We start from the raw sequence: 27,398 nt of genomic DNA, 5'->3' as shown, positions 1-27,398 counted from the left end.
TTTTTTTTTTTTTTAATGTTTAAGAGAGAGCGAGAGTGAGCAGGGGAGGGGCAGAGAGAGTGGGAGACACAGAATCTGAAGCAGGCTTGAAGCTCTGAACTGTCAGCACAGCCCTACGTGGTGCTTGAACTCACAAACCGCAAGATTATGACCTGAGTCGAAGTTGGATGCATAACTGACTGAACAACCCAGGTGTCCCTGAAAAACGTTTTTTTAATCTTAATTACCTTTATGGTTGAATATGCTATTTATTTGCGACAACGTAGGTAATGGGTGTTAAAAGTTCCTTTACTTTATTTCAAGGCAGATGAATAAAGTAGAAGTGTAAACTATTACAAGCTGTCTTCAAAGCTTAAAATACATAAAATACATAAAAATCTCATCCAGATATTGATAATGAACCATTAAGTTCTTAGTTATTTAAAAATGTTATATATCTGAGCATGTGGTAATCAGTTAATAATCCACACAATAATCCACAAAATTTTTAAAAATTGTTGGCTGCTTACCTAATGAAGAAATACTGTGCTGAGTCCTGGGGGAATTAGAAAGGGTCTCTAAGATTGGGACAACCAGATAGTTTTTTGTTCAAACTAGGACACTTTTGAGAATAAAAGAATGTACTATTAATAATCACATCAAGACTGTAGGCATCACCAAGGACTGTTAAAGACAAGTGAAGACACCTGATACCTTCTTTAAAAGTTTAGTGGTAGAGGTACCTGGGTGGCTGTCGGTTAAGTGCCTGACTTCGGCTCAGGTCATAATCTCATGGTTCGTGAGTTCAAACCCCGCATCGGGCCCTCTGCTATCAGCTCAGAGCCTGCTTCAGATCCTTTGACTCCCTCTCTCTCTATCCCTTCCCCACTCGTGTTCTCTCTCTCTCTCAAAAATAAATAAATATTAAAGAAAAAAAGTAAAAGTGGTATATGACAAATAAGCAGTGTTTAAGTATTGGTGCATAGTGGTGTTTTGCATTGAAGAGTAGGAAGGAGTCTTTTTATTTTTGGTAATTGATAGTATTTAATTTTCATGGCGTTTATTTGGAGGTATTGGATATGCATAGGCTTGGAAATAGTTTATTTTCTGTTTCATTTTGTGGGTTGTTTTTCTGATTAGTGAATATACTTTAGTTCTCTTTCTTTCTGTTTTCCTTGCACTCCATATGTTTTCCTTTTCTTGGAGGTGTATCCAGATAGGGAAAAGAGGAAAAACTCATATAGTGGATTCTTTGTTAGGAATATTGTTAAAGGTGGGAAGCTTTGTTCAATTATTTTCATACTTTCCCCATTTTCTTTTATGATATATTTTCCTGGCTTAAACTTCTTTAGTTGTAATTTCTCTTTGTCTGTGGTACTATAGCATATACTTCATTTCTTAGGAATAGCTTATATGCTAAAATGGTGATATAAGTGAAGCGCATTCATAAAGGAGTTTGAGTTGTGAGGCTGTGTTTTGAAACTCACACAGATCCTGTTTGTTATAGGTGGTTTAGTTTATTATATTGGCACCTGAATTTGTTTGGTATTCTTTATTTAAAGATACTTAATGTTTAAAACTGTATGACAGTCTTGCTTTATGATGGGCATTAATGCAAAGGAAACTCATTTATTTTGCTCCCCGCTTATTTATTACAGAAAAGAAACTTGATGAAAACATTCTTGTCTTATAGTAAAGTATAATATCAGTCTGAATTTTCTAGAAGTTTTTTCTCGTGTCAGAATTTATAGAACTTTGATAAATGTAAAATTTAACATGGAGATACATATATATATATATATATATATATATATATGATCATCATCATGAGAACTTTCAGTACATTTTAACTGAAACGAGCAAATTTATAGCTCAGAATAAAGAAGTGATGTATTCTAAATTGTATTGAAATAAAAACACATGGCAAAATAGCTAAGTTATTTTTTATTTGTTTTTTTCCCTTGTGATAGAACAAGTAAGAAGTTTGCGACAAAGCACTATTGCCAAGCGTTCAAATGCAGCACCTTTAAATAGCACAAAAAAGGCATCTGGGAAGACTGTATCTGCCCCCAAAGCAGGGGTGAAACATCCAGAAAGGTGTCAGATTAAAGAAGTTTCTGTATCACCAAAACCTGAATACCATAAAGAGAACAGAAGGAGCAGCCGACATATTGGACAAATTGACGTGGTACCAGAAGTATCAGTGTCTTCAAGTCATTCTTCAGTGTCGTCTTGTCTTGAAATGAAGGATGAAGCTGGATTAGATTCTAAGCAGAAGTGTGATAATCAGGGAGAAGCAAATGTGCCATCTCATGAATTAAATTGTTCACTCCTTTCAGAGACTTGTGTTAGTATTGAAGAGAAGAAGAATGAAGCTCTGATGGACTGTAAAGTCAAAACTGTTAGTAGCCCACTGTTTAAGTTTTCAGATAAAGAAGAACAGGATGATTCTATTTCAGTTAAGATGGATGGCACTGTTGTTGAAGAAGGGAGGGAAAAAGGAAAAGTTGAACAAGAATCAAATGAGACAGTAAAATTATCTTGTGAAGATAACCAAATTATTGAGGAGCCTGCATCTTCTGCCTCTCCTTCTGATGCTGCTGCTTGTACAAATCCAAATAAAACAGAAAAGAACCTTACAGGTTTGTCTGGTTCTGTGGATGAAGTAAATGAATGTAATATGGAATTGAAGAATACCCTGGAAGTTGCTGATAAAGCGAAGAACTCCTTTCAAAGAAATGAAATAGAATCTTTGGGTTATTGTAATGACACAGAGTCTAATGATAAGCAGTTGGAGAGTACAGAATTTAATAAATCAAACTTAGAGATGGTTGATGCTAATGCTTTTGAACCAGAAAGTAATATTTTAGAAAATGCTATTTGTGATGCACCTGACCAAAATTCAGAACAGTTGAATGTTGTTGAAGGTATTAAAATGGAGTCTCATGAAATAGCAAACCTTCAGGATGACAGAAGCAGCCAGTCAAGTAGTGTTTCTTGCTTAGAGTCAAAAAACATAAAATCCAAACAAACAAAACCTGTAATTCATTCTAAGCAAAACATGACCACAGATACTCTGAAAAAAATTGTTGCAGCAAAGCATGAACTAATGCATAACAAAACTAAGGTTAATGTCAAAAGCGTGAAACGAAATGTTGATGAACCAGAAACTCAGCAAAATTTTCATAGGCCAGTCAAAGTGAGAAAAAAACAAGTTGATAAGGATTCAAAAATTCAGAGTTGCAATTCTGGGGTTAAATCTGTGAAAAATCAAGCTCATTCTATATTGAAAAAAACATCACAGGATCAAAATTTAGTGCAGGTTTCCAAACCCTTAACTCATTCTCTGAGTGATAAACCTCATGGTCACCCTGGTGGCTCTAAAGAACCCCATCATCCTGCACAAACTGGACATTTATTACATTCCAGCCAGAAACAATGCCATAAGCCCCAGCAGCTGGCTGCAGGGATGAAAACCAATAGCCATGTGAAGGAAGAGCTTGAACATGCAGGTGGTGTAGAGCATTTTAAGGAGGAAGATAAACTGAAACTAAAAAAACCTGAGAAGAACCTACAACCCCGCCAGAGAAGAAGCAGCAAAAGTTTTTCTTTGGATGAGCCACCATTGTTCATTCCAGACAACATAGCTACTATAAAAAAAGAAGGTTCAGACCATAGCTCTTCATTTGAAAGCAAATATATGTGGACTCCCAGCAAGCAGTGTGGGTTTTGCAAAAAACCACATGGCAACAGGTGTGTGTGTGTATGTGTGTGTGATATGTGCATTAAAGAGAAATTGCTTTTTAGGGTAGGGTTATGTGAGAACTTTTTTATAGAAAGAAATTATTTAATATACAAAGACTTTTGCAGAAACAAAAAAACCCCTCATCAATCCTGGATAAATAATAGATGGAGCTACTGAATTTATAAATATGTCATCCTAGAACACTAAAAAAAAAAAAAAAAAAAAAAAAAATGTAGCCTGACCAACTGCTGGTATATACAGAAATGTTTTGTCATTGTAACCAGTTAGAGTGTGTGATTTAGTTGTTGCATCTGAAAGAGAAAAAAACTTTCTGATCAAAAAATTGTTAACACTGCTTTGGGTCTGTAAGTTTTATTTTATTTGGCTTGAGAAGAACTAGTAATAAAATGTAAAGGTCATAATGGAAATTCTATTTTTCTTTTGAAGATATAAAAAAAAATTCTAGTAAATGAAGCACACCATCACTTCATAACTATCAAACTTGACCTTGGAATGAAGTTTGATAGCTAAAACAACTGTTAAAATTACCTGGGTAGATTGTGTATGTAACATGGAACGGAGTGAAAACCTGTATTTCTCTTTTGAATGTTTTAGTGATTTGAAGGATTTCTCGTGAATTCCGATCTTTTAAGAAGTGATTTTAGGATTCAGTGTTTTATAGCTTTTTGACAGTGCCAGACCCCCTCCCCCGCCATGTATTTTTTATTTGCTAGTGTTTTAAGAAAAGGAAAACAGGAGATGAAGTGGAGTTTGCAGCTGCAAGATTGTCCTGTTCGTGTTGAGATTGCTGTTGGAACTTCTATCAACACTGACATGATAAAAGAACATTATAACTTGCACTTTGTAATATTATCCTCACTCATTCATGAAAGTAAATATTAGGATGAGTTTTCCCAGCACTATCAGGTTACATTAAAATGAAGCTTTTTAGGTAGGGACAGTTTAGTAAAGTATGTTGTATAATTATTTTGGTGTGGGAGGTGGTGGTTGGGCAGAGTGGGTGGGAGTTGTTGGAGCTATTCTGTAAAAAACTTAAGTTTTATGTCGAACTGTTATGTCAAAGACATAACAAACGTTCATGCCTTTATTTGTGATTCAGTCCATGTCCTATTTTTAGTGTCGGTGGTTATTCTTTATAACCACATATTCCAGTTTTTAAAAATTGTGTCTTTGGATATTGTGCTACATTTGTCCTCACATATGTGTTGGTAGTTTTTTTTTTTTAATTAAATTTAATAGAAAACACCTTATTCAGATATTCTAAAGTGGGCCTGCTAAGTTTTCAGAATTAAGGGCTGGGTGGTGCTTTTAAGTGTTCTTTTAGGCTAGCACTTTTTTCTCTGCCAGAATCTTTTAAAAATCATTACATGCTGACATGTGGTCTGAGTAATGCAAGAGGAGCCTTAGCTTGAAGGAGTTTCTAAAATGAAACTTGAGCCTAGAGTTACAAGCAGTGTTAAGTGTGTTACAGTGTAGCTTTGTTGCAGATAAGCTACTCTTCTGATGGTTTGGCCCTCAGGAGTTTGCCAAGGCTTTTTAATGATGGCTCACTTTACCAACATCAACAGTTATTTTCCTAAAATGAACATTAAGTGTTAATGTTAAATCCTACTGTTTTTTTGTTTTTAACCTAATGCCACCCTCTGTATCTCTTCTATAAAACCTAGAGTTTCTTTGCCTCAGTGTGGAAAATGACTGAGAATAATACATATATAGGGATTTTGAGTTTACTTTATGTAATTAACATGCATAATATATAATGACATTGGAAACAATTGGGAAGCAACATTTCACATTACATTTTGTGACTAAAGAAGCAAGCCTAAGTAATTGATTGTTTTTTCTTCACATATTAACTAGCCTTCACTACTTTTTTTGATACATCATGCTTGTATACATTTTTACTCAAAAAATGTACCTGTCATACAGCATGTAATTTTCCTATTTTAATCCATGTATTAATAAGATTATGAATTTATTAGGAAGGGCATATCTGGAAATAATTTTTGTCCATTTCATGCAGTAGCCATATGGAAAGCTGTTTGTTAATATGACATTTTCTTGCACTTGTGACAGCTTTGCTTCTAAGGACTGTTTTATAACTCTTAAGCATTTTACATGTATTACAACTAAAGTTAGCTTCCTGTGTGTGCTTCCAGTTAGAAATTATATTTTTAAGTGTGGATTTGTACATGACATCACCAAATGTAATAAATATTTAACCATAGGCAACACTATATATATCCTAAAGACAGTAGGTGTTGACTTAACAATTTACACATCAAACTGTTGTTTTTGCTTCCATTTATTTTCCTCATCAGCCTTACAACACAAGCATATTCATTATTTTAAAAACCGGACTACTTAATACTCCCTTTAAAAAAATCATCTTTGCACTTGTGTTTACATAAGCCAGTTGGCATTTTGGAAGGAAGAAGTGTTAGTCTTTTCATAGTATCTATCCTGTAGTTTCTAGTTTTTTCCTACGTTTCCAGGTGTTTGTATCTTTAGTTTGTATTGCATTTTCTTGCCCAGCAATAGATGATTAATACATTGGATGAAATTTAAAAACAAAAAATCTCCATAGCATGATGGCTTTATACTCAAATTGTTTTTCTGAGAAGGAAATTTTCTTCCAGAGTAAGATTGTTTTTCTCAAGATTTTAAGAGATTGACAGATAAGTATTTTCATCTGCAGATAAGGTTGTTAGTGACAAAAACTGATTTAATACTTATGTGGAATAGAATCATTTTAGAAAAGAGTGAGTACGTATACATTTATAGTAATATGGTCTAGATTGTCACTTAAATACTTAATCAGAACTGAAGACCCATCTTGTAACAGCTCCGTTGTTGATAATTGTAACATGAATATGCTGAGAACAGTTCTCATTGTTGCTTGCCTCTGATTTACTTTAAAGAAACTTTAAAGTTTTCTAAGAATATATTTTGGCTTATGCCAAAAAGGTTAGAATTTTAAATTGGTTTTTATCTTACACTAAGTCTAGTTTAGCTTTTTACTTTTAAACTTTGTGTATGAATATTTAACAATAGGAGATACAACAAGTATTTCTGAACTCATCCATTTAACTGATGCATGCCTACTTGGTTTACTTAATTGATCCAGAGGTAAACTCCATACAACATTTGTTTGTTTGTTTATTTATTTATTTTTAATGAAATATTTAACATCCAGGTTATGTAGTCTTTTCTGTAAGTGATTTTGTCTATTAATAATCAGAACTTCAAGGCTAGAACAGAAAATGGGTAGTAATTCTGTTAGCTATGTGATTCATACTCTCTCCCCTATCCCTCACATTTTTAAATCATGAGGAATAATACAAAAAGGGAAGAAAGTAATACTCTTTTTGTGATAGACCTTTTCCCCCAATATAAATGTTCCCCAATATAACTACCCATAAAATTTGTAGTACTCCTCTAAGTTTCAGACCTAAAAATGATCCAGATTTACATTTTTGTAAAATCAGTTTTACTTTCAAGTGAATTAATTTATTTTTTCCCTAGAACATGTGGAAATTATTTTTATCAATGACTTTTTAGAATTTTATTTATTTTTCTATATAAAATCCTAAACTATTAAGATAATCTGTAGATGGCGCTAGAGATTTGCTTTTCAGAGCCTCACATTTGAGGAGACCTTTCCAAAACAGACTTGAAGTGAGGCGTAATGAAATATAATTAGTTAATAAGTTTTGTAACCATAAAATAAGTTCCCTGATGAAATAAAAATTTGAAATTTAAAATCCATGCTTTATAATATTTAAGAGTTGAATTTGGGGTAAAAGCATAGTCATGGTCATAGTGTGTAGGTTTTTTAAGTAGTCTCTTTGAAACTTAGTCTAGACTTGCTAATGTTGCTCTGATAGTGGAACTAAAGGGAAATGACTACTAGCTTTCCTTCACTATTTCACAGACATTCATATTACCTGCTTTCAAGAAATAGTTCTTAATGACTTTGAAACCTGAAATAGAAAAGCTATGCACTTGCATTTTTCAAACTTATTTATTCTGTTGGCTGGAAGATCTGTATCACTGAAACATGGACCCATCTAAAATCTCCCTGAGCCTAGACAGACAGACCATTTCTATCTTGCAAACAAATAACACATTGTGTGAAAGTTTTGTTGTTGGCTTATGAATCCAAAACATTGTGTTTTGTTTTATTTTAACATAAAACAGAAGGTTTTCTTGTTTTTGTTTTTTCCCTTGTCATTTTGGGGAGATAATGACTTATTTGATAAAGATAGCACAGACATTACCAGTTAGGGTAAAGAATGGTGAATCATAGGAAGAAGTCAGGTTTCCTTAATGGACAGCAGTAGTCTGATACACAATAGAAAGGGATACAAAGAAGAGAAAAATGTGCTGCATTTGAGGAATGAATATTTGCTGTGACTTTTTTCAAGACCTCTTGTAAGGATCAAATGTTGTTTTTATAGTTTCAGCCTTCAAACAGAACCTCTGGTATGTTTTGAGAGTTGGCCATACCACCCATTGAATACCTTAAAACATCTTCCTGTTGGTCCACAGGTTTTTAAAATGGGTTTGACATTGTTGGTGCCACTGTTACCAAAATCAGCAGAAAGTCTTTAATTCATTAAAGAATAGACCTAAATCTCTTTATCATAAGCTTTCAAACATATCATGAATTACCAACTTGAAGAAGAAAGGAAAATGTTAAACATGATTAAGTGAGCTCTCTAGTTTTCCTGACAGTGGGGTAAAAAGTATTTTAGAAAGATAATTTCTCTCTCAAATTGCTGTTTGTACATCTGATTTACCATTTTATTCAGAAGTAATTCCAGATATTTCTAAGTTAGAAAAATAAGCTTTTTAGAGTCCTTAATCTTGTATCCATCCATAGGCTTTTTCGTTGGTTAGTGAAGTTAGATAAAAATCAGTAAAGGCAAACTTGTAAGTCGATTGGAAACTTTAAAAAATTCAGCCTGAATATTAATATCTTCATGTTAAGAACAATGATCTTTATTTGGAAAAACAAGTGTAGTAAGGAAGTCCACACTCAAAAGTACATACAAGATTCTTCAGCTTAATATAATCACTGTTATGCCATGAAACCAGAATATTTTGACCTCAAAGTATAGTTACATAGGTAAGGTGGTTAATAAACAGTGTAAGAGTCTCCATTATGTTAGTTTTTGAGTTTTATATTTGTTGCTATCTCTTTTTGTCATTTCAGTATGATTCATTGGATGAATGATGCTTGAGTTTTATATATATCAGGTGTGTGGGGTAAATGTAATTGTAACTTTGATGGATTGTCTGTGATCACACTATCACAGATCTTACCACCCTTCTCAGTGGAGAAACGTTACTCTATGCTTTGTTATTCTGTGTATTATGCTAACAAAGTTCAGTTGCACTTGATTTAACCATTATGGTTTTTTGTATTTTCTCATTCATACAAGTGGGGATGTATTTGACTTCTTAAAAGTTCCATTTTCATAGAATATTCTTCGAAAACTTGCTCCATGTTGAACTGACAGAGTGAAAAACAGAATGTCAGAAAATGATTAAATATTTAACTTAGGCATTTTTGACATTAGGTTTTTAAAAATATTAAATCAAAGTTTTTTCCCTTCCCCCAGGTTTATGGTTGGCTGTGGGAGATGTGATGACTGGTTTCATGGTGATTGTGTTGGTTTAAGTCTTTGCCAAGCACAACAAATGGGAGAGGAAGACAAAGAATACGTGTGTGTGAAATGTTGTGCTGAAGAAGATAAAAAGACTGAAATAGTAGATGCAGATATTTTGGAAAACCAGGCTAAAGTTGAAGTCCATAGTGAAGATAGGACAATGGAATATGAAAAGCTTGGGTTATCAAAGCACACACCAACAAATGAAAAAACCAAATATATAGAAGATACAGTGAAGCACAAGGTCAAAATTTTAAAGCGGGTAAGGAGCTCATTAATGCGTTCTTTTTATTTTAGAACTTTGTATGGAGTGACAATTGAAAATTTCTTTGGGGTCTCCTGGATGGCTCAGTTCGTTGAGCATCTGATTCTTGATTTTGGCTGAGGTCATGATTCCAGGATCTTGGGATCAAACCCCACATTGGGCTCCATGCTGAGTATGGAGCCTGGGTGGGATTCTTCCTCCATCTCCCCACTGTCCCTTTTCCCTGCCCTCTCTCTCGCACGTGCTCGTTCTCTCAAATAAATTTCTCTTTGGGTTTCATTCTAAGAGTACCTTTTCAAATTTATTTTTCCATAAAAATGAATGGAATTTTATTTAAAATATTTTGGCAGTCTTGACGAAACCAGGTGGTGAAATCTTCAAAACACATAGATTTTATTTCTAACAGCGTCTTATGCAGTTTCTAGTCTCTAGTTTGGTACTTGGATTTTCTGTGGTAGGATGTGTATGTGATCTTGTGGCATTAAGTGGTAATAAGCTCTACAGTGTACTTGATAATAAGCTTTTTAAGAAAAGTTTTCCAGCTCGTAAGTATCTATCTACTAATTCTTAAACTATATTTGACATTGTCTTCAGGTAGAAGAGTTATTTTGTCTCTGTAAGGAAAAGTAAACTTAATTCTTTTGACATTGTCCCAGTGTTTGCTTGGAACCTTCACTTAATAATTTCTATCTTAGAGTTGTCAGTTTTCCCTAATCTTATATTTTTAACTGATTTGTGAAAGTATTTCCTAAATAGAAATTTCAAGATATTTAATCTATTACAGGAGAAATGTATAAAAGATTCAGTGCTATATCTGATTAAATTTTTATGTTTTATCGTCTGCCTTTTTGTTACCTATGAATTTTCTATTATAGAAATTTGTTGTTTTATAATGCTAGCGAAGAGTACAGTGGCAACATATATATGTGGATAGTCAACTATAATAATCCAAAAGACAGTGAACATGAATTGGAGAGTTAAGAAGGAAGTTTGGAAATCTTTTAGTTCAGCCATTTAGATTGAAGAATATAAGCATGTTTTCTCCAAAGTCATCTCCATTATTTACAAACTCAGTTTTTTGAGACATTCTTTATATAACAAAACTGGATTAAGTTGCAGTTTCCCAGTGCTTGTAGCACCAGCAATTTCTGTCTGACCAGACTTTTTGAGAATCAGATTATGTCCTTCTGGCATTTGCTATTTCTCTGTTGATTTGATAAGCACCAAAGTCACTGATGGTATAGAATTGAGAACTCCATTGAGAATAGTTTATAGCACATCTTTGGAAAACTTCTGTTAATCATTAACTATTAATCATCACTTCTTGGATATAATATTTTGACCATTTAGAAATATAGCTCATTGTTTTGTCATTTAGCTAAGTTATCTCCATCCTGTCTAAAAAGACATAAAACATTATAAATGTTTTGAGAGACCACTCTGTCCACTCTCTGTGTCAGAAAAGAAGTTGAGGTTAGTCTGATTTTGTAAATACATGTGCCCTTCAAGTTATTACTGCTTCCTTTTCTTTTTACTGATGAACTCTGTTGAACTTTGTTTGGACTTGTCTGATTTTAGTTTCTGGAATCTGCTTTTTAAGTATCACTTCTTATCCCTAGATTTTATGTTGAACCATGTGTTGAGTTCCTATTGTGTGCCAAGTGTGGTACCAGACTTGGGTGTATAGCACTGACTAAGATATGTTCCTCGTCTCAAGTAATTCTACTTGGAAAGATAGAAAATGAGTAAATAAAAAATGAGAGGATTCCTAGTCTAGAGAAAATTAGTGTTTTTTTTGTATGTACTCTAATTAAAAGCTATGATTATATATGCCTATACACAGGGTTCTTCTCCCTGTCTTTCAAACACTACCATGATGTGATTAATTACTTTAAAGGGTCTTAGAGTTCTAGTTCTCTAGTAGTTCTTTGTGGGCTATAATCAGGATGAGAATATCAGGTATCCTGATGGTTTGTTCTACTTTATGGGAGTTAAAATTGCTAGTAGATACAATGAGAAAAAATTGAACACTTGCTGTAGATGGATGTGATTTCATTTGTTTTAGAAAGTGGTGAAGAACATAGATACCTATTTCTCCACAATCTCTCCCTCCTTTTTCCATATCCACAGCTAACTAAGAGAACTCTTATTATCTTGTATCTAATTTTCTTGCTAATATCACTACCTGGAAAATGATATCCATGTTTTTTAAATTTTCCTTTATAGGCTATTATGTGTTCTGCAGAAAATAGGTGCTTGACAAATGGATTTTGAATGAAAGGGCAAATCTCCTTTTTGCTACTAATTGAGAGTTATTTGTGTACATCTTTAAAAATAACCTTTTAAGTATTGGGCTAAAGAATATAATGTTTGCTGGGGTGCCTGGGTGACTCAGTCAGTTAAGCGTCTGACTTCCATTCAGGACATGATCTCATGGTCCGTGGTTTTGAGCCCTGTATCAGGCTCTGTGTTGATGGTGTGGAGCCTGCTGGTTTTCTCTCTTCCTTTCTCTTTCTGCCCCTCCCCCATTCACACTTTCTCTCTTTCTCAAGAATAGATAAACTTAAAAAAAAAAAAGAATATAATATTTGCTATCTTAATGGATTGTAAATACTAATTAGGTTTAATTTTTTTTTTTATCAATATACTCTTGAGCCTTGCTTTAGTAATTTTCATTCTAATGAATTAAATACTTTCCCCCCCCCCCCCCCTAGGAATCTGGTGAAGGCAAAAACTCATCAGACTGTAGAGATAGTGAAATAAAAAAATGGCAGCTAGCTCCTCTTCGAAAGATGGGACAACCGGTTTTACCTCGGAGATCCTCGGAAGAAAAAAGTGAAAAAATACCAAAAGAAACTTCAACTGTTATTTGTACAGGAGAAAAAGGTTCCAAACAAGGTAGTAAGATTAATAAAAATTATTATACACTAATAAAGCTATATTTATTTTATACACTATCAGTTAGTATATTTAGGGATATTTAACCATTTTAATATTTTAATGACAACAAAAATATATGATTTACCTTTCTTGAAATTAAAAACTATTGCTCTAAATTCTGGGAAGTACAAATGAATTTAATAAGATCCCACCCTCATGGCTCTTAAATACGAATAGTAGAAGACAGATAATAAGTAGACAAATGGTGTGCTCTATCACGGCATTTAGGCACTATGAAGAAAAAATATAGTATTGGGGTAAAGAATTTTGATTTTGAAAAAAATCAAATGAGGTTGAAGTTGGTGAAGGAAGTATTGTTGGATTGTGAAGAGAGGAGAAAAAGTATAAAATAATGTTTGGGGAAGTGGGAAAACAAGTTTACCAGGAAAACTTAATAGGATTAGGGCAGCAGATTGAGTTATCTACTTCAGATTTGTGGTTATGAATTTATAGGGAGATCCGTTAGCATCAGTGTTTTTTCTCCAGTTGCCTTCAACTGTTTGTAGGCTGTTTGGGTGAAGGTTAAGGCTGGCTTTCACCAGGTTGTGGTTTTGCAAATACAGATGTTTAAAGCAGAGAGGATAAAGGTGTTTTGAATGCAAGGGTGTGGTAATAATGTTGGACTGTTTAATTAAAGTTGGTTATGTGGGAAAATGAGGACACAAATGATAAAAAATGATAGATTTAAGTTGGGGTATCTTGGCTCAGTAGAAGAGCATGCGACTCTTGATCTTGGGGTTGTGAATTTAAGCTCCATGTGTAAAGATTACTTAAAAAATAAAATCTAAAAAAAAAAAAGAACTGTTGGAATGAAGAGATTCTAGAATAAATAAGTCGGTATGTTAGAAGGTCAGAGTAGTGAGATGTTTCACATTGAGACTTTGGAGATGTTACATGAATTAGTAATGTTGGAATGAAAAATCATTTGAAAAGCTTAACATGTCAAATTAACAATATCAAGCACAATAGTTTTAAAACCAGAGATGATTCATCAATTTTGTGGTACTGGAAAATTCATTAAATTATCTGCTCACCTAATAAATTCAGATCATATTTTCTAAATAGTTTTTAAAATTTTTGTTTTTGAAGATTTTATTTTTAAGTAGTCTCTACACCCAACGTGGGGCTCCAACTCACAACCCCAAGATCAACAGTCTCACGTTCCACTGACTGAGCCAGCCTGGAGCCCCTCTAAATAGTTTTTTAAAAGTTAATATTATATTATGTGAAAAGAAACTAGCTCTAAAAACCATTATCTAAAATGGGAAAAGGTGGGGGTGCTTGGCTGGCTCAGTCAGAATAGTGTGTGACTCTTGATCTCAAGGTTGTGAGTTTGAGCCCCACATGGGGTATAGAGATTACTTAAATTAAAAAAATAAAATGGGTAAAGGGCATATGCACTTCATAGGGCCACTTTTTAGTCACTTAATTTGTAATTAAAATTCATTTAAATTAGAATTTTTTTGGTGAGGTATAATTGGCATATAACATTAGTTTCCAACATATGACAATAATTTGATATTTGTATGTATTGCAGAATGGTCACGATAAGTCTAGTTAACATGTCACCATATGTAGAATAGAATTTTAATGTCAGGAATATTTCAGTATGGGTTCTGATGTTATTTCTATTTTTTAAAAATTTATTTTGAGAGAGAGTGCGCACATACATGTGCACAAGTGGGGGAGGGGCAGAAAAAGGGAGAGAGAGAATCCTAAGCAGGCTCTGTGCTGTCAGAGCAGAGCCTGTTGTGGGGCTCAGTCTCACCAACGATGAGGTCATGACCTGAACCAAGTTAAGGGTCAGATGCTTAACCGATTGAGCCACCCAGGTACCCCCTGATCTTATTTCTAAATAGTGATTTTTTAATCAGTCAATTTTGTTTAGAAGCTTAACAGTATGCACTAAAAAGGAAGATATCTTTTTAAAAACAGTTTAATGAATTTTGGTATTTGTTTAAATTAGGGGCTCATGAGAAGCAAGAGATAAGAAAGAAGAAAATTGAAAAGGGAGTGCCTAATGTGCATCCTCCTGCTACTTCTACTTCCAAGCCTTCTGCAGATCAGATCAGACAAAGCGTCAGACATTCTCTTAAAGACATTCTTATGAAAAGGTAACACATGTTATTATTGTAGAGGATTGAATCACATATGCTTACTATATGCTTATTATTGTATTTGAAGAATAATTGAATTATTCTAATTTTAAGACTTACAGAGTCCAATTTGAAGGTGCCAGAGGAAAAAGCAGCAAAAGTTGCCACAAAAATTGAAAAAGAGCTTTTCTCTTTTTTTCGGGACACAGATGCTAAATATAAGAACAAATACAGAAGTTTGATGTTCAATCTGAAAGATCCTAAAAACAATGTAAGTATGTTTTGTTCATGTCTATACCTGTTTAAGCTTCCAGCTTTCCTGAATATATTGGAATTGAAGATTATAATACAACAGATCTATAATTTATTTCTTAAAGTGTGAATGTGTCATTTTATTTATTATTTTTTATTTAAAAAAATATTTTTTAAACATTTTTTTATGTTTTGAGAGCGAGAGAGAGCATGAGCTCTGAGCTGAAGCCCAACACTTAACTGCCACCCTGGCACCTTGAGACTGTGTCATTGTTTTAAAAATTTTTTTTCAGTATTTATTTTTGAGAGAGAGAGACAGAGTATGAGTGGGGGAGGGGCAGAGAGAGAAGGAGACACAGAATCTGAAGCAGGCTCCAGGCTCCGAGCTGTCAGCACAGAGCCTGACACGGGACTCAAACTCGTGAACTGTGAAATCATGACCTGAGCTGAAGTTGGACACTTAACTGAGCCACCCAGGTGCCCTGAGACTGTGTCGTTTTAATAGTCTTTGGCTACTGCACTGAATTATGAATTCTGAATAGTGGTAACTAGTGTTCTATAATGAGTCTATTAAAATGTAAACTGCTAAGTCTGTCTTAACCTGATTTATGTGAATTTTCTTTCCGTTATGTCCCTTATTTAATCCAATTTATTAAAAATTTACTCAAATGTATTTTTTATTTTTTTATTTTTATTTTTTTTTTTTTTTTAAATTTTTTTTTTTCAACGTTTATTTATTTTTGGGACAGAGAGAGACAGAGCATGAATGGGGGAGGGGCAGAGAGAGAGGGAGACACAGAACCGGAAACAGGCTCCAGGCTCTGAGCCATCAGCCCAGAGCCCGACGCGGGGCTCGAACTCACGGACCGCGAGATCGTGACCTGGCTGAAGTCGGACGCTTAACCGACTGCGCCACCCAGGCGCCCCTCAAATGTATTTTTTAAAAACTCTGTTAAGCCAAAATTCATAACAAATACTGTAATGGTACTTCTGTTTGTTTGTTTGTTTGTTTTTGAGGGTAGGGGAAGGGGCAGGGTGAGAGGGAGAGAGAATCCCAAGCAGTCTCTGAGCGGTCAGCTGAACTCAGGAATTGTGAGATCATGACCTGAGCTGACACCAGGAGTTGGATGCTTAACTTATTGAGCCACCCAGGCGCCCCACTATAATGGTACTTCTGATTTGAATCTAAAAGCAGAGTAGCAGTACTTAAAAATTATGTAAAAAATACTATTTTAAAACGTTTCGTTGGGACACCTGGGTGCCTCAGTCAGCTGAGCGTCTGACTTCAGCTCGGATCATGATTTCACAGTTCACAAGTTCCAACTCTGTGTTGGGCTCTGTGCTGACAGCTCAGAGCCTGGAGCCTGCTTCAGATTCTGCGTCTCCTTCTCTCTCCGCCCCTCCCCACTCGTACTCTGTCTCTATCTCTCAAAAATAAACATTAAAAAAAAACATTTTGTTAATTTAAATAAGACTTTAATTCTAAATATCTTTTAGCAGTGAGGCAAATATTAATTGAACTGTTAATCATTTTCTGGCATTTCTTGTTCGAGACTTAGAGGAAATCTAAAAGCTATGTATATGAATGCAAACTCCTTACGTATTTGCTTAAGTTTTATAAGATTTTCACTTAAGTGATAACAGTTTGTCAGTTTGTATAATGATAGTTGCAATAGTATGTGATATGAGGTATTTTCTTAAAGTATATACTAACAGCTACTTAAGAGAAATCTACATTGTGTAATCTGCCATCATAGTCCAGGGGATCAGATACTTCTTGAATTATATAGTCTGGAAGCTTTTCTTCAGTAAGTAAACATTTATTTCCATTGGGTTTCTTTCTTGCAGTTGGTTCTTTGCTCTGGAGTCCCTCCCAAGCCTATTAAAATTTAAACTATGAAATCTTAAAAATATGAAAGACCTCACATTCAATAAAATTCTTTTATGTGGTACCTTGCTATTTACTACAGGTTGGCTATTATGACAGAGTGTATCACTGGGAATACTCTGAGACAGAATCTTCTTTTGGGGGAGGGTGGGAGTAGGGGAACAGTTTTAATACAATTTTCGGATAGATGTTGTAATGGTTCTGCTGTACCTGTTTCTTCACTATGTGTTGATATTTTTACATTTATTTTTTAAATGTTTATTTATTTATTTTGAGAGAGAGAGAGGGAGTATGAGTGGGGAGGGTCAGAAAGAGAAAGGGAGAGAGAGAATCCCAAGCAAGCTCTGCATTGTTAACGCAGTTTGTGATCCCACGAACCAAGAAATCATGACCTGAGCCAAAATCAAGAGTCAGATGTTTAACCAGCTGAGTTACGCAGGTGCCCCTGTGTTGATTTTTTATATGAAAGGTGTGTTTGTTACCTTAGATGAAAAGTTCCTAGAATATAAGGTTGTCAGTAAATCTCTTTGTAGTAGATGATTTATAAATAGACATTTGTAAATCCGGTTTAAATATTGCATCTTTATTTATTACAAATTTTTATACAGCAGTTCCAATTTCTTTTAAAAATGTTTTCTCCCCTTTTTATTCCCATTTTTAAATATTTCCAGATATTATTTAAAAAAGTACTGAAAGGAGAAGTAACCCCTGATCATCTTATAAGAATGAGTCCAGAAGAACTAGCTTCTAAAGAGTTAGCTGCTTGGAGACGGAGAGAAAACAGACATGTAAGATTATCTATGAATATGTGTTTGGCTATATCAGAACCTGTATTTTTCAGCCATAGGGGAGAAATTATATATATACACAGAGGTAATTTAACAGAGTGCGCAGTAATACAGACTTCCTGTTCTATGCTTCTTCTAAATTACTTATCTTCCATTAACTGAGTTCTTAAATTTAATCTTTTGTTTTCCCTATCTCTGCTGCTTTTTTCTCCTTTTCTTCAGTTAGAAGGTTACATAATTAACTTGTGTTTTTTTATTTTTCATAAATCAGAAAGATGGGAAATTAGGCACATTTTTTCTTAATCACGTCTATACTTTTCAGAAGCACAATTTGAAGGTATAATGAATATTGGTCATTTGTAGTACTAGATTAAGTCAAAATGAAAACTTTACAGGTTTATAATCCCTTATTATTCAAATTTCAAACACCAAAAGGTCAGAAAAACAAGGATTTTTTTCCCTTAACACATTTATTGATAAAACCTGACCCCAATTGTCACGTATGGATGCTCATATTTACAGAAATGTTGTGGGCTTAAGTAGCTCTGTCCCAGGTCTGACTGAGGTGTTATGTAACATAAATAGTATGTGCAGCATAGTCCATTTTTAAAATTAAAAAGTTCTGAAAGTCACCAGTGCCAGGAGTTTTCATTTAGGTGTTGTGAACTTGAAATACCTTTAAAGATTGATTAAGTGAATGTGTGACTTAGGGTTATTGTGGCAGCGGGATAACCACATTATCTACTAGTTTGATTACAGTGGCCTCAGAATATTGGCTTTTTAAAATTTACTTATTTTTTATTTTTGAGAGAGAAAGAGCATGAGCAGGGGAGAGGGGCAGAGAGAGAGAGAGAGAGAGAGAGAGAATAGTAAGCAGGCTCCATGCTTAGTGCAGAGCCTGACGTGGGGCTCGATCCCATGATCTGAGCAAAATCACGAGTTGTAGGCTCAACCGACTGAGCCACTCAGGTGCCTAGAATGTTAGCTTTTCATTCTAGAAAGTATTGGTTATTTACAGTTCATAGGAATCCTACATGATTTACCTGATTCTTTTTTCCATAATACTTGCATCTCAGGTATTAAGCCTCCATGTGGATCTTCTGCTAAATCTAGTTTGAAGCACAGGGCCTTGATTTCATATATTACACTTATTCACATGTTTCTTCACTTTCACCCTGTGTAATTTTTCCTCTTAATTTGGAAATAGTATCACCTCGTCTTTCTCTCCATGTCCCAAATATGTACACGCCTCTCTTCTGCATTGAAATGTGGCTGCAAATATTACCTGCTTTCGAGACCAGCTTGTTCTTCCTTTAGGCCATGTATCTGATTTCTTTCTTTAAAGGATGATTTGCATATAACAAAGGCAAAATAAATGACCATCTTTACCTTTCTTAACCTGTTCCACTCTCAGCTACTTTTTACTAGTTTTTGCTACACTAGTTTTTGCTATACTTGCTTATTATTGTGTTACCAGGCTTGTTCATCGTCACAAAGTAAGCTTGGTCAGGAGAAAACTGATAGGGGACTACCTGATAATTTTTGGTATTTGAATAAACTTCCACTATTTGGGGGAGTGTTAAGAACATCAAGTTAGGAATCTGAGGAAAATAATTCCCATTTCCCTGTGGCAGCTGCTACTATACTAAATCAGAAAGCAGGTAAATATCATGTTTCAACCCTTTGCAAATTACATTGCACTTCAGCTCCCTCTGGTTAATTTATGTGTGAACTTCTCATGGCTTATAAACCCAGCACTTAAAACAGTCTCTGACATTTGTAAGTATTCAGTGTATATTTGTTGTTTGAGAGACCACCTAAAGATTAAAAATCATCTATGATGTTTTTTTCATTTTTAGATAAGCTCTTACTATTTAAAGCTGTACATTTGGAAATATGTATATTTCAATTGTGAAATGTTTCTTTAAAATATTTCCTTTAGACCATAGAGATGATTGAGAAAGAGCAGAGAGAAGTGGAAAGACGGCCAATCACAAAAATAACTCATAAAGGTGAAATAGAAATTGAGAGTGATGCCCCAATGAAGGAACAGGAAGCAGCCATGGAGATTCAGGTAAAAATTATAATAGTGTCATGTTTGTAGTGCTCAAAACATGAAGATTCAGTGATTTATTTGCCTCAGATGTTTTTTGTTTTTTTTTTTTAATTTTTTTTTTTTTCAACGTTTATTTATTTTTGGGACAGAGAGAGACAGAGCATGAACGGGGGAGGGGCAGAGAGAGAGGGAGACACAGAATCGGAAACAGGCTCCAGGCTCTGAGCCATCAGCCCAGAGCCTGACGCGGGGCTCGAACTCCCGGACCGCGAGATCGTGACCTGGCTGAAGTCGGACGCTCAACCGACTGCGCCACCCAGGCGCCCCGCCTCAGATGTTTTTTAAGTCGAAAGAAGATTTTTAAAAATATATATATTTTAAAATAGTTTATTTCATTGGTTTCATGGTTTTTTGAGAGTGTTTACAGTATTGTTTCTTTGTATGTAAAGTGCAGGCTATCTGCATCACAGGTACCTCTTAAGCACTTGTTTAAATGTAGATTCTCAGGATCTGTAGGACTGTGAATTCTTCAGTAGGCCTATAAATCTGTAGGTGCTTCTCAGACTGGTTTGAGAGTGTGGTACAGCTTTTCTTATTTTCAAATATCAGTGAGAAAATAATAGGAAATCTTGTTAGAGGCCTTAAAGAATGAAGACTGAAGAATGTCTTGAGTTTTTGCTCTACTTTAAGTCATAATTAATATCTAGCATTTATTTTATAACGAAATAGTGAAAAACAACCTGTGAATGGAATAGCTTTCATGTATCAATATGAAGTATAAGTTGATTTTTAATAATCGGGACAAAATTTTGTCTGCTGAAACTTTTTATTCCTTTTTTAGGAACCTACAGCTAACAAGTCATTGGAGAAGACAGAAGGATCTGAAAAACAGAAAGAAGAGATTGATTCTATGTCTAAAGATACCACTAGTCAACATAGACAACATCTTTTTGATCTTAACTGTAAAATTTGCATAGGTAATTGGAAATTTTTCCTTTCTTCTTTTTTTTTAATGTTTATTTTAGAGAGAGAGAGAGAGACAGTACGAGTTTGGCGGGGAGGGGTAGAGAGAGGGAGACACAGAATCTGAAGCAGGCTCCAGGCTCTGAGCCATCAGCACAGCCCAACACGGGGCTCAAACTCAGGAACAGTGAGATCATGACCTGAGCCGGAGTTGGACGCTCAACTGACTGAGCCACTGAGGCACTCTTGGAAATTTTTCTTTCTGAAATGTTGCTTTCACTTTGAAAGGGGGATACTTGTATTTGTAATCTAAATAGGTTTTTGTTTTCTCTGTACTGGTGGTGGGGTACCTGCTCACTCCTTTTGAGGAGTAGCACAGTTTTAGAATGACTGCTCTTCAGAGTTGAGGTATAGTTTGATACTATCATATAGTTTGCTATCTAGAATTAATTGTATTATGTAAGATCTGAACTTAACCAACTCAGAGTCAAAAGACTAGAATTTAAGCATTAGAATAGGCATCAGAACTGTTGCACAGTTGTGATGGTATTGTCATTTACTAGGTGAAGGAATAAAACAGCATTCATATTTTATTATTATATATAACAAATGAAACAAATCCCAAAATATCTTTTCTCTAGTATTCTTATATCTGGCCATTCATTCAGTAAATATTTGCTGAAATCTTTTTTGCCGAGCACTTTCTGGTGCAAGGAATATAGTGGTGAATGAGTCAGATATTATCCAGGCTTTAAGAGAAACCATAAAGCCTAGTGGGAAAGACAGGCAGGTGATGATTTGAGTAGAAGTACAGTCATAAGTGTCTTTAGCTAGCAGGAAGACTTAGCCTAGAGTGAGGCATTAGGGAGACTTGAATTGATAATTAAGCTGAGACATGAAGACTGAAAGGGGAAGACCATTCTGAATACTGGGAATGGCATGAGCTTGAATTGAATTCAAGAAGAGGAGAGAGGCATATGATTTGTTTGAAGAGATACTTTAGGGATCACATTTTGTATTACTGCCTTTCGAACTTCAGATTGTGACTTCTTAGTGAAATCAAGTTAGTAAGTAGTTACTAGCATTTCAGAAACAAAATCAATATGAAATACCACAGTGAATTACTCTTATAAAGATGTGTACCATTTTGTGAAACTTTAATTCTGGTTATTTATATATAACCAAAATAATACACACATACACACACGTGTATATACACACACATACACAGATGTGTTGAGTGTGTGTGTGTGTATAAGTAATGGATCATGAGATAAAATATGACTTTACAGATCATGATCAGAATACTGAAAATCTACTTTTACAGCCACATTGAAGATTTTGGTCTTTTATCTAAGAGCAGTGGATACTGATTGAAGGGTTTTTTAGCAAGGGAATGGCATGATCAAATTGGAATTTTATGAAGATCTCTCTAACTGTGGTGAGAAGGTATTACAGTGGGAGAAGCCAAGGGAGGAAGGAGGGAAACTCGATAGGAAGCCTCTGCACTAGTCCAATGTGAGATGAAGATGGTTTTAATTAGAGTGATTAGAGCAGTAATTGGAGATGGAAGTAAGTGGAGGCTTTGAGATAATCACGTTAGGTAATATTGATAGATGCTAGAGATGGGCTAGATTTAGGGCATAAGAAATAGGGATGTATAAGGAAGAATTTAAATTATGTTAATAATCATATCTTCTCAAAATCGTGTTTATATATTTTACCGTCTGTACAAGATTAAAGACTTAAAGGTCAGAGAGAATGTTTTTAGACTTTGTTGTTATTTTTTTTAAGTTTATTTATTTGAGAGAGACAGAGATGGCTCAAGTGGGGGAAGAGGTAGCAAGAGAGGGAGACAGGCTCCTCACTGTCAGCTTGGAGCCTGACATGGGATCGAACCCACGAAAACCCAGGAGATCATGACCTGAGCTGAAATCAAGAGTTGGATGCTTAACCGACTAAGCCACCTAAGCTCCCCGAGACGTTACTATTTTTAAAGAAAGCTATCCATGGTCTAATAGTATTTTTAAGTTCACCCATGTAGTTCTATCTTAATAAAAAATAGTGATTTCTATTAACTTTAATAATTTCCATGGTAATATTTTAGTAAATGTAATGTTAGCACAAAAAACATTTGTTAAACACTACTAGACCTAACCTATTTTCAGAAAGTTTGAGTGATTTGTTTCCTTCTTGGTGCTATAGCCTAAAACCAGTGTCATTTTTTAAACTTTACTAACATTTTTCATGTTTAGTAACTGTACTATGCATTTATGTTATGAGCTGCTGCTATATGTAACACAAAGTAGGATACAGACTTTTTTTACTCAGTTCTTTTTCAAGTAACTTCTCTTGGAATTTGGTGTAATTTAGTATAAAATTGGTAGGGGGTCACCTGGGTGGCTCAGTTTGTTGAGCATCTGACTTTTGATTTCATCTCGGGGTCATGTTCCCAGTATTGTGGGAATAAGCCCTGCATCTGGTTCTACGCTGAGTGTGGAGCCTGCCTGGATTCTCTCTCTCTCCCCCTGACCCCCTCCCCTGCTTGCCTTTCCTCTCTCTAAATAAAAAAAAGAAAAATTGCTAGGGAATCAAGAAACTTAGTTTAAAAATGTTTGTTTATTTATTTTGAGAGAGATAGCGATAGCACAAGCAGAGGAAGGGCAGAGACAGGGAGAGAGAATCCCAAGCAGGCTCCATGTTGTCAGCACAGAGCCCGGTATGGGGCTCCATCTCAGAAACTGTGAGATCGTGACCTGAGCCGAAAGCAAGAGTCAGATGCTTAACCGACTGAGCCACCCAGGTATCCCAAGAAACTTATTTTAGATTCTAGTTATAATGTTTCCATTTCAGCTTATCTAAGTTGCTTAATATCCTTTTTCCCTAATTTTTCACATCAGTTAGATGTAATATAACACAGCATGAGAAATGATGATAGTTAAAAATTACCCCAGGAAATCTAAGGTTATGCAACAATTCCATCAGAAACACTGAATAACTCTTGAAGTGAAATGGATGAAGTTACAGGAATTTCAGTTTACAAAAATGGTTTGTTTGGTGTCATCTGATGTTAGGTCGAATGGCACCACCTGTAGATGATCTTTCTCCAAAAAAAGTTAAAGTTGTTGTTGGAGTATCACGTAAACATTCAGATAACGAAGCAGAAAGTATAGCAGATGCACTGTCTTCAACCTCAAACATCTTGGCTTCTGAATTCTTTGAAGAGGAAAAACAAGAGTCTCCGAAATCAACATTCTCTCCTGCCCCACGGTAATTTTCTCTTAGCTGTAACTTCAATAATTATTATAGATCTTTGCCAAATTATACTTGGATGTCTTCAAATATGGAAAAGTGACATATTTCTTAGGAACCTTTCTTTTGAGAAAAGAACTGTACCTTCTTAAACATTAAACTAATTGAGATAAAAGAATAAGACTTAAAATTAATTTAGAGATTTGAGTCTGTGTGTGGGGACTTGACTTTAAAATTCCTTTTAATTATGTTGGTCCCAAGAGGTGGGAGATAGGTCATTAAATAAAAATTGCTCGCACCTCTCTGTACCTTCATCTGAGCCACCCGTGAAGGATATTGTAAGTCATGACTATGTAAATATGAACGTACTTTCATCTTTAATCAATAGCCTTTATGTATTTTGGCTTTCTTGACATGCTAAAATAGAAATAATTGATGACTTAGTAGAAAATGTATTTATTCATGACCATATCTTTAGGCTGAAAATTTCTAATGTCCTGTTTTAGACCAGAGATGCCTGGAACTGTTGAAGTTGAGTCTACCTTCCTGGCTCGATTGAACTTTATCTGGAAAGGTTTTATCAACATGCCTTCTGTAGCAAAATTTGTTACCAAAGCCTACCCAGTATCTGGTTCCCCTGAGTATTTGACAGAGGTACTGTGAACTTTTCTTGCCGTTTTCTGCTTGGGTTGACATATGTGCTTCCAAAAGAAGTAGGAGAGAAAATGATATTATAAATAATAATGTTTTATTTCGTTCATAAGTATGTTGACAGTGATGCTTAGAACCATTCAATTAATGAAATTTTGAGTTCACAACTGAAGTTTTTGAACCGTAGATAACTGTATTCTGAAAGTTTTCACCCTACAAATCCTGTACTGTAAGATGTATGTCAGAGAATTAAAAATTAATGAGAGTCTGCATGGATATCATGAGTTTTTCTTTAAAGGATTGACCTACTTAGTATGGACTTCAGTGTTAGCCTGTCAAGAAGATTTTTTTTTATGTTAACAAGTCTAATTCTCCTGTTGCTTATGTTTCCCCTACTGCATGACTACAGCTCTTATCTGCCTCTATCTGTGAATGAGATGTAGGTGATAGTTGAAACATTACAGTAAGGTGACAGTCCCATGAGACCCAATAATCATAGTTGCTCCAGGTACCCTTGGTTGGTTTTGTACCTGAAAGAACTGGATGGAACTGTCATGCAACATTTATGGAAAATAAGCAGTTACAGTATTATATTACAAAAAATGAGAAAGTATGACATTTTTGAACTATTTTGAGAAGTTGTGTTTTTCTTTTGTTTCAGGAAGTAGGAAAATAATTCAGTACATGTACTGTATTTTTGTTGAGATTGTATTTTCTGTTATGTTTGTATCTAAACTGTTCCATCCATTCTCAGTCTCCTGATCATGAAGGCAAAAATTAAAAAAGAAAAAAAATTCTTTCCAGTATTTCAAAAGTCTTAAATTGTATATATGCCTATTTTTCTTTAAAGACTAACAAACTTTTCTTTATATTAGGCTGAAATTAGTTTAAGTGTAATGGTGCCTAACGATCAGTTTATTTGTTTAGCATTGTGTTTTAATAAACAACATAATTATTACTTTTACATTTAGTTTGCTTGGCAAATAATATTTTAGAAACGTTGATTTTATAAGAGGAAAATTAAATGGACCCATGATGCTTTTCTTTTTGAACAAATCTCTTTAGAAATTTAGTCTTTGATCAGTGATGAAGAGAACTCTTCTTTTAAATTGGAAAGAAGTCCTGAACTATGGAATTTGAATTTAAACAAAACTATTCTCCTTTCTTAATTTCTAAGGTTGCTTTCCAGAATTCCACCTCTGCTTTTTACTACTTTTAGTTTAGGACTAAAGTCCCAAATAAAATATTAAAGCAATTAATAATTTAAATACACTTAAATTTACTATCAATTAATTATGCTTTCTGTGAATTTTTTCAGCTTCATAGAAAAATAGAAATACACTGATTAAAGTTTTAAATATTTTCAGTTACACAGTTCTTCACTTAATTTAGGTATAGTCATCTGTTTCCAGAAAATTCTACTGTTAAAAAAAAAATGAACTTGCAGTATTACAGTGTTCTGTAACTGTGCAGAAATACACTCTATAATTATACTTGGTAACTTCTGAAATCTAGCTGTTAATGATTAAATGATATCCTTGCCCACTACCACCAAAAAAGGGGTGAGGGGGTAGGAGTGGGCGGAATAGAAAAACAATCTCTAATATTCTGAAATCTGTTGTACTCTTCCTGGATTGTCGGTGTGTCTTTTGCTTGCCACTGCTTCACTTTCCTGTGCCTGTTTTTCCTACTGGGAACTGACATGACCTCAGATTCTATCTCACATGTATCTTGGGCACCAACCTTGGTTATTTGAGGTTGACAATTGAGGCACCCAGCTTGGTTATTTGAGGTTGACATTTGAGGTAAATCCTGATTGCTATCCCTGTACTTTGTTATGTTCTATGATGCAAATCTTTTTATTTACTTGTTTTTTATTACCAATTTTAAATTAGTCTTAGAGTAAATTATGAATATTACAGTAAAGATGTTCTGTATATACTGATCACCTTCATTTTTTACTGTAGGATCTACCAGATAGTATTCAAGTAGGTGGCAGGATATCACCTCAGACAGTTTGGGATTATGTTGAAAAAATTAAAGCATCAGGAACCAAGGTAAGGAAAATTTCTTTTGTTACACCTGCATGAGAGAGCACTTGAAAACTAAATCATGAGAGTTCTTATGCAGGGAACCCTAGGGGGTAGGAGCCACTACAAATTCTGAATCTACATAGTGTGCCTGACAAAACTGAACTAAAACCATTTGCTAAAGCTCAGAACAGCTCAGCATTCTTCCTGTGGGTTTTTCTTTCCTTCTGGTATGCTTTCTTAGTGATTTCTGTCAGTGTTTTGAAAGAAATGTTTTAAAGTAAGTATTGAGATTCCTCCTGGGATTGTGCCTTGCTTTGATTATAGACATTTGTTTAGTTAGGGCATAGGCTAAGAGACCTTAAAATATAGTGGCAACAAAGAGACCTTAAAAATATAGTGGCTCTAAGTATATAGAAGTTTATTTTTATTAAAATTTTTTTTAATGTTTATTTATTTTTGAGAGAGAAAGAGAGAGAGAGCAAGAGAGACAGAGCGTGAGCAGGGGAGGGACAAAGAGAATGTAAAGCAGGCTCCAGGTTCAGAGCTGTCAGCAGAGTCTGACGTGGGACTCAAACCCATGAACCATGAAATCATGACCTGAGCCAAAGTCGGATGCTTAACCAACTGAGCCACCCAGGCGCCCCTATTTAACTTTAAAAGTTTATTTATTTATTTTGAGAGAGTGGGGAGGGGGGAAGGGGAGGGTCAGAAAGAGAGGGAGTGAGAGAGAATCTCAAGCAGGTCCCTCACTGTCAGTGCAGAGCCTGACTTGGGGCTCTAACTCATGACCGTGA

General features: G+C 34.8%; 1 protein-coding gene across 3 annotated transcripts in view; it reads left to right on the top strand.

The window, feature by feature from the left end:
- The window catches only part of PHF3 (PHD finger protein 3), an 82,514-nt gene that overhangs the window by 50,545 nt on the left and 4,571 nt on the right, over window positions 1-27,398 (top strand). For all 3 annotated transcript variants that reach the window (XM_047101203.1, XM_047101204.1, XM_047101205.1), the window contains 11 exons: window positions 1,950-3,732; window positions 9,373-9,682; window positions 12,400-12,583; window positions 14,592-14,739; window positions 14,836-14,992; window positions 17,533-17,649; window positions 19,592-19,723; window positions 20,547-20,682; window positions 23,743-23,938; window positions 24,427-24,574; window positions 26,539-26,628. In XM_047101203.1, coding sequence (XP_046957159.1) covers window positions 1,950-3,732; window positions 9,373-9,682; window positions 12,400-12,583; window positions 14,592-14,739; window positions 14,836-14,992; window positions 17,533-17,649; window positions 19,592-19,723; window positions 20,547-20,682; window positions 23,743-23,938; window positions 24,427-24,574; window positions 26,539-26,628 — 3,401 coding nt within the window. The remainder of the gene's footprint in view (window positions 1-1,949; window positions 3,733-9,372; window positions 9,683-12,399; window positions 12,584-14,591; window positions 14,740-14,835; window positions 14,993-17,532; window positions 17,650-19,591; window positions 19,724-20,546; window positions 20,683-23,742; window positions 23,939-24,426; window positions 24,575-26,538; window positions 26,629-27,398) is intronic.

This window comes from Lynx rufus, unplaced genomic scaffold (assembly GCF_022079265.1).
Source record: "Lynx rufus isolate CCGP_SWC_20201006 ecotype Redwood Valley unplaced genomic scaffold, mLynRuf1.p SCAF_6, whole genome shotgun sequence".
In the NCBI taxonomy this organism is placed as follows: Eukaryota; Metazoa; Chordata; class Mammalia; order Carnivora; family Felidae; genus Lynx; species Lynx rufus.
The sequence above is the reverse complement of the archived record's forward strand: the minus strand, read 5'-3'. Positions and strand labels throughout refer to the sequence as shown.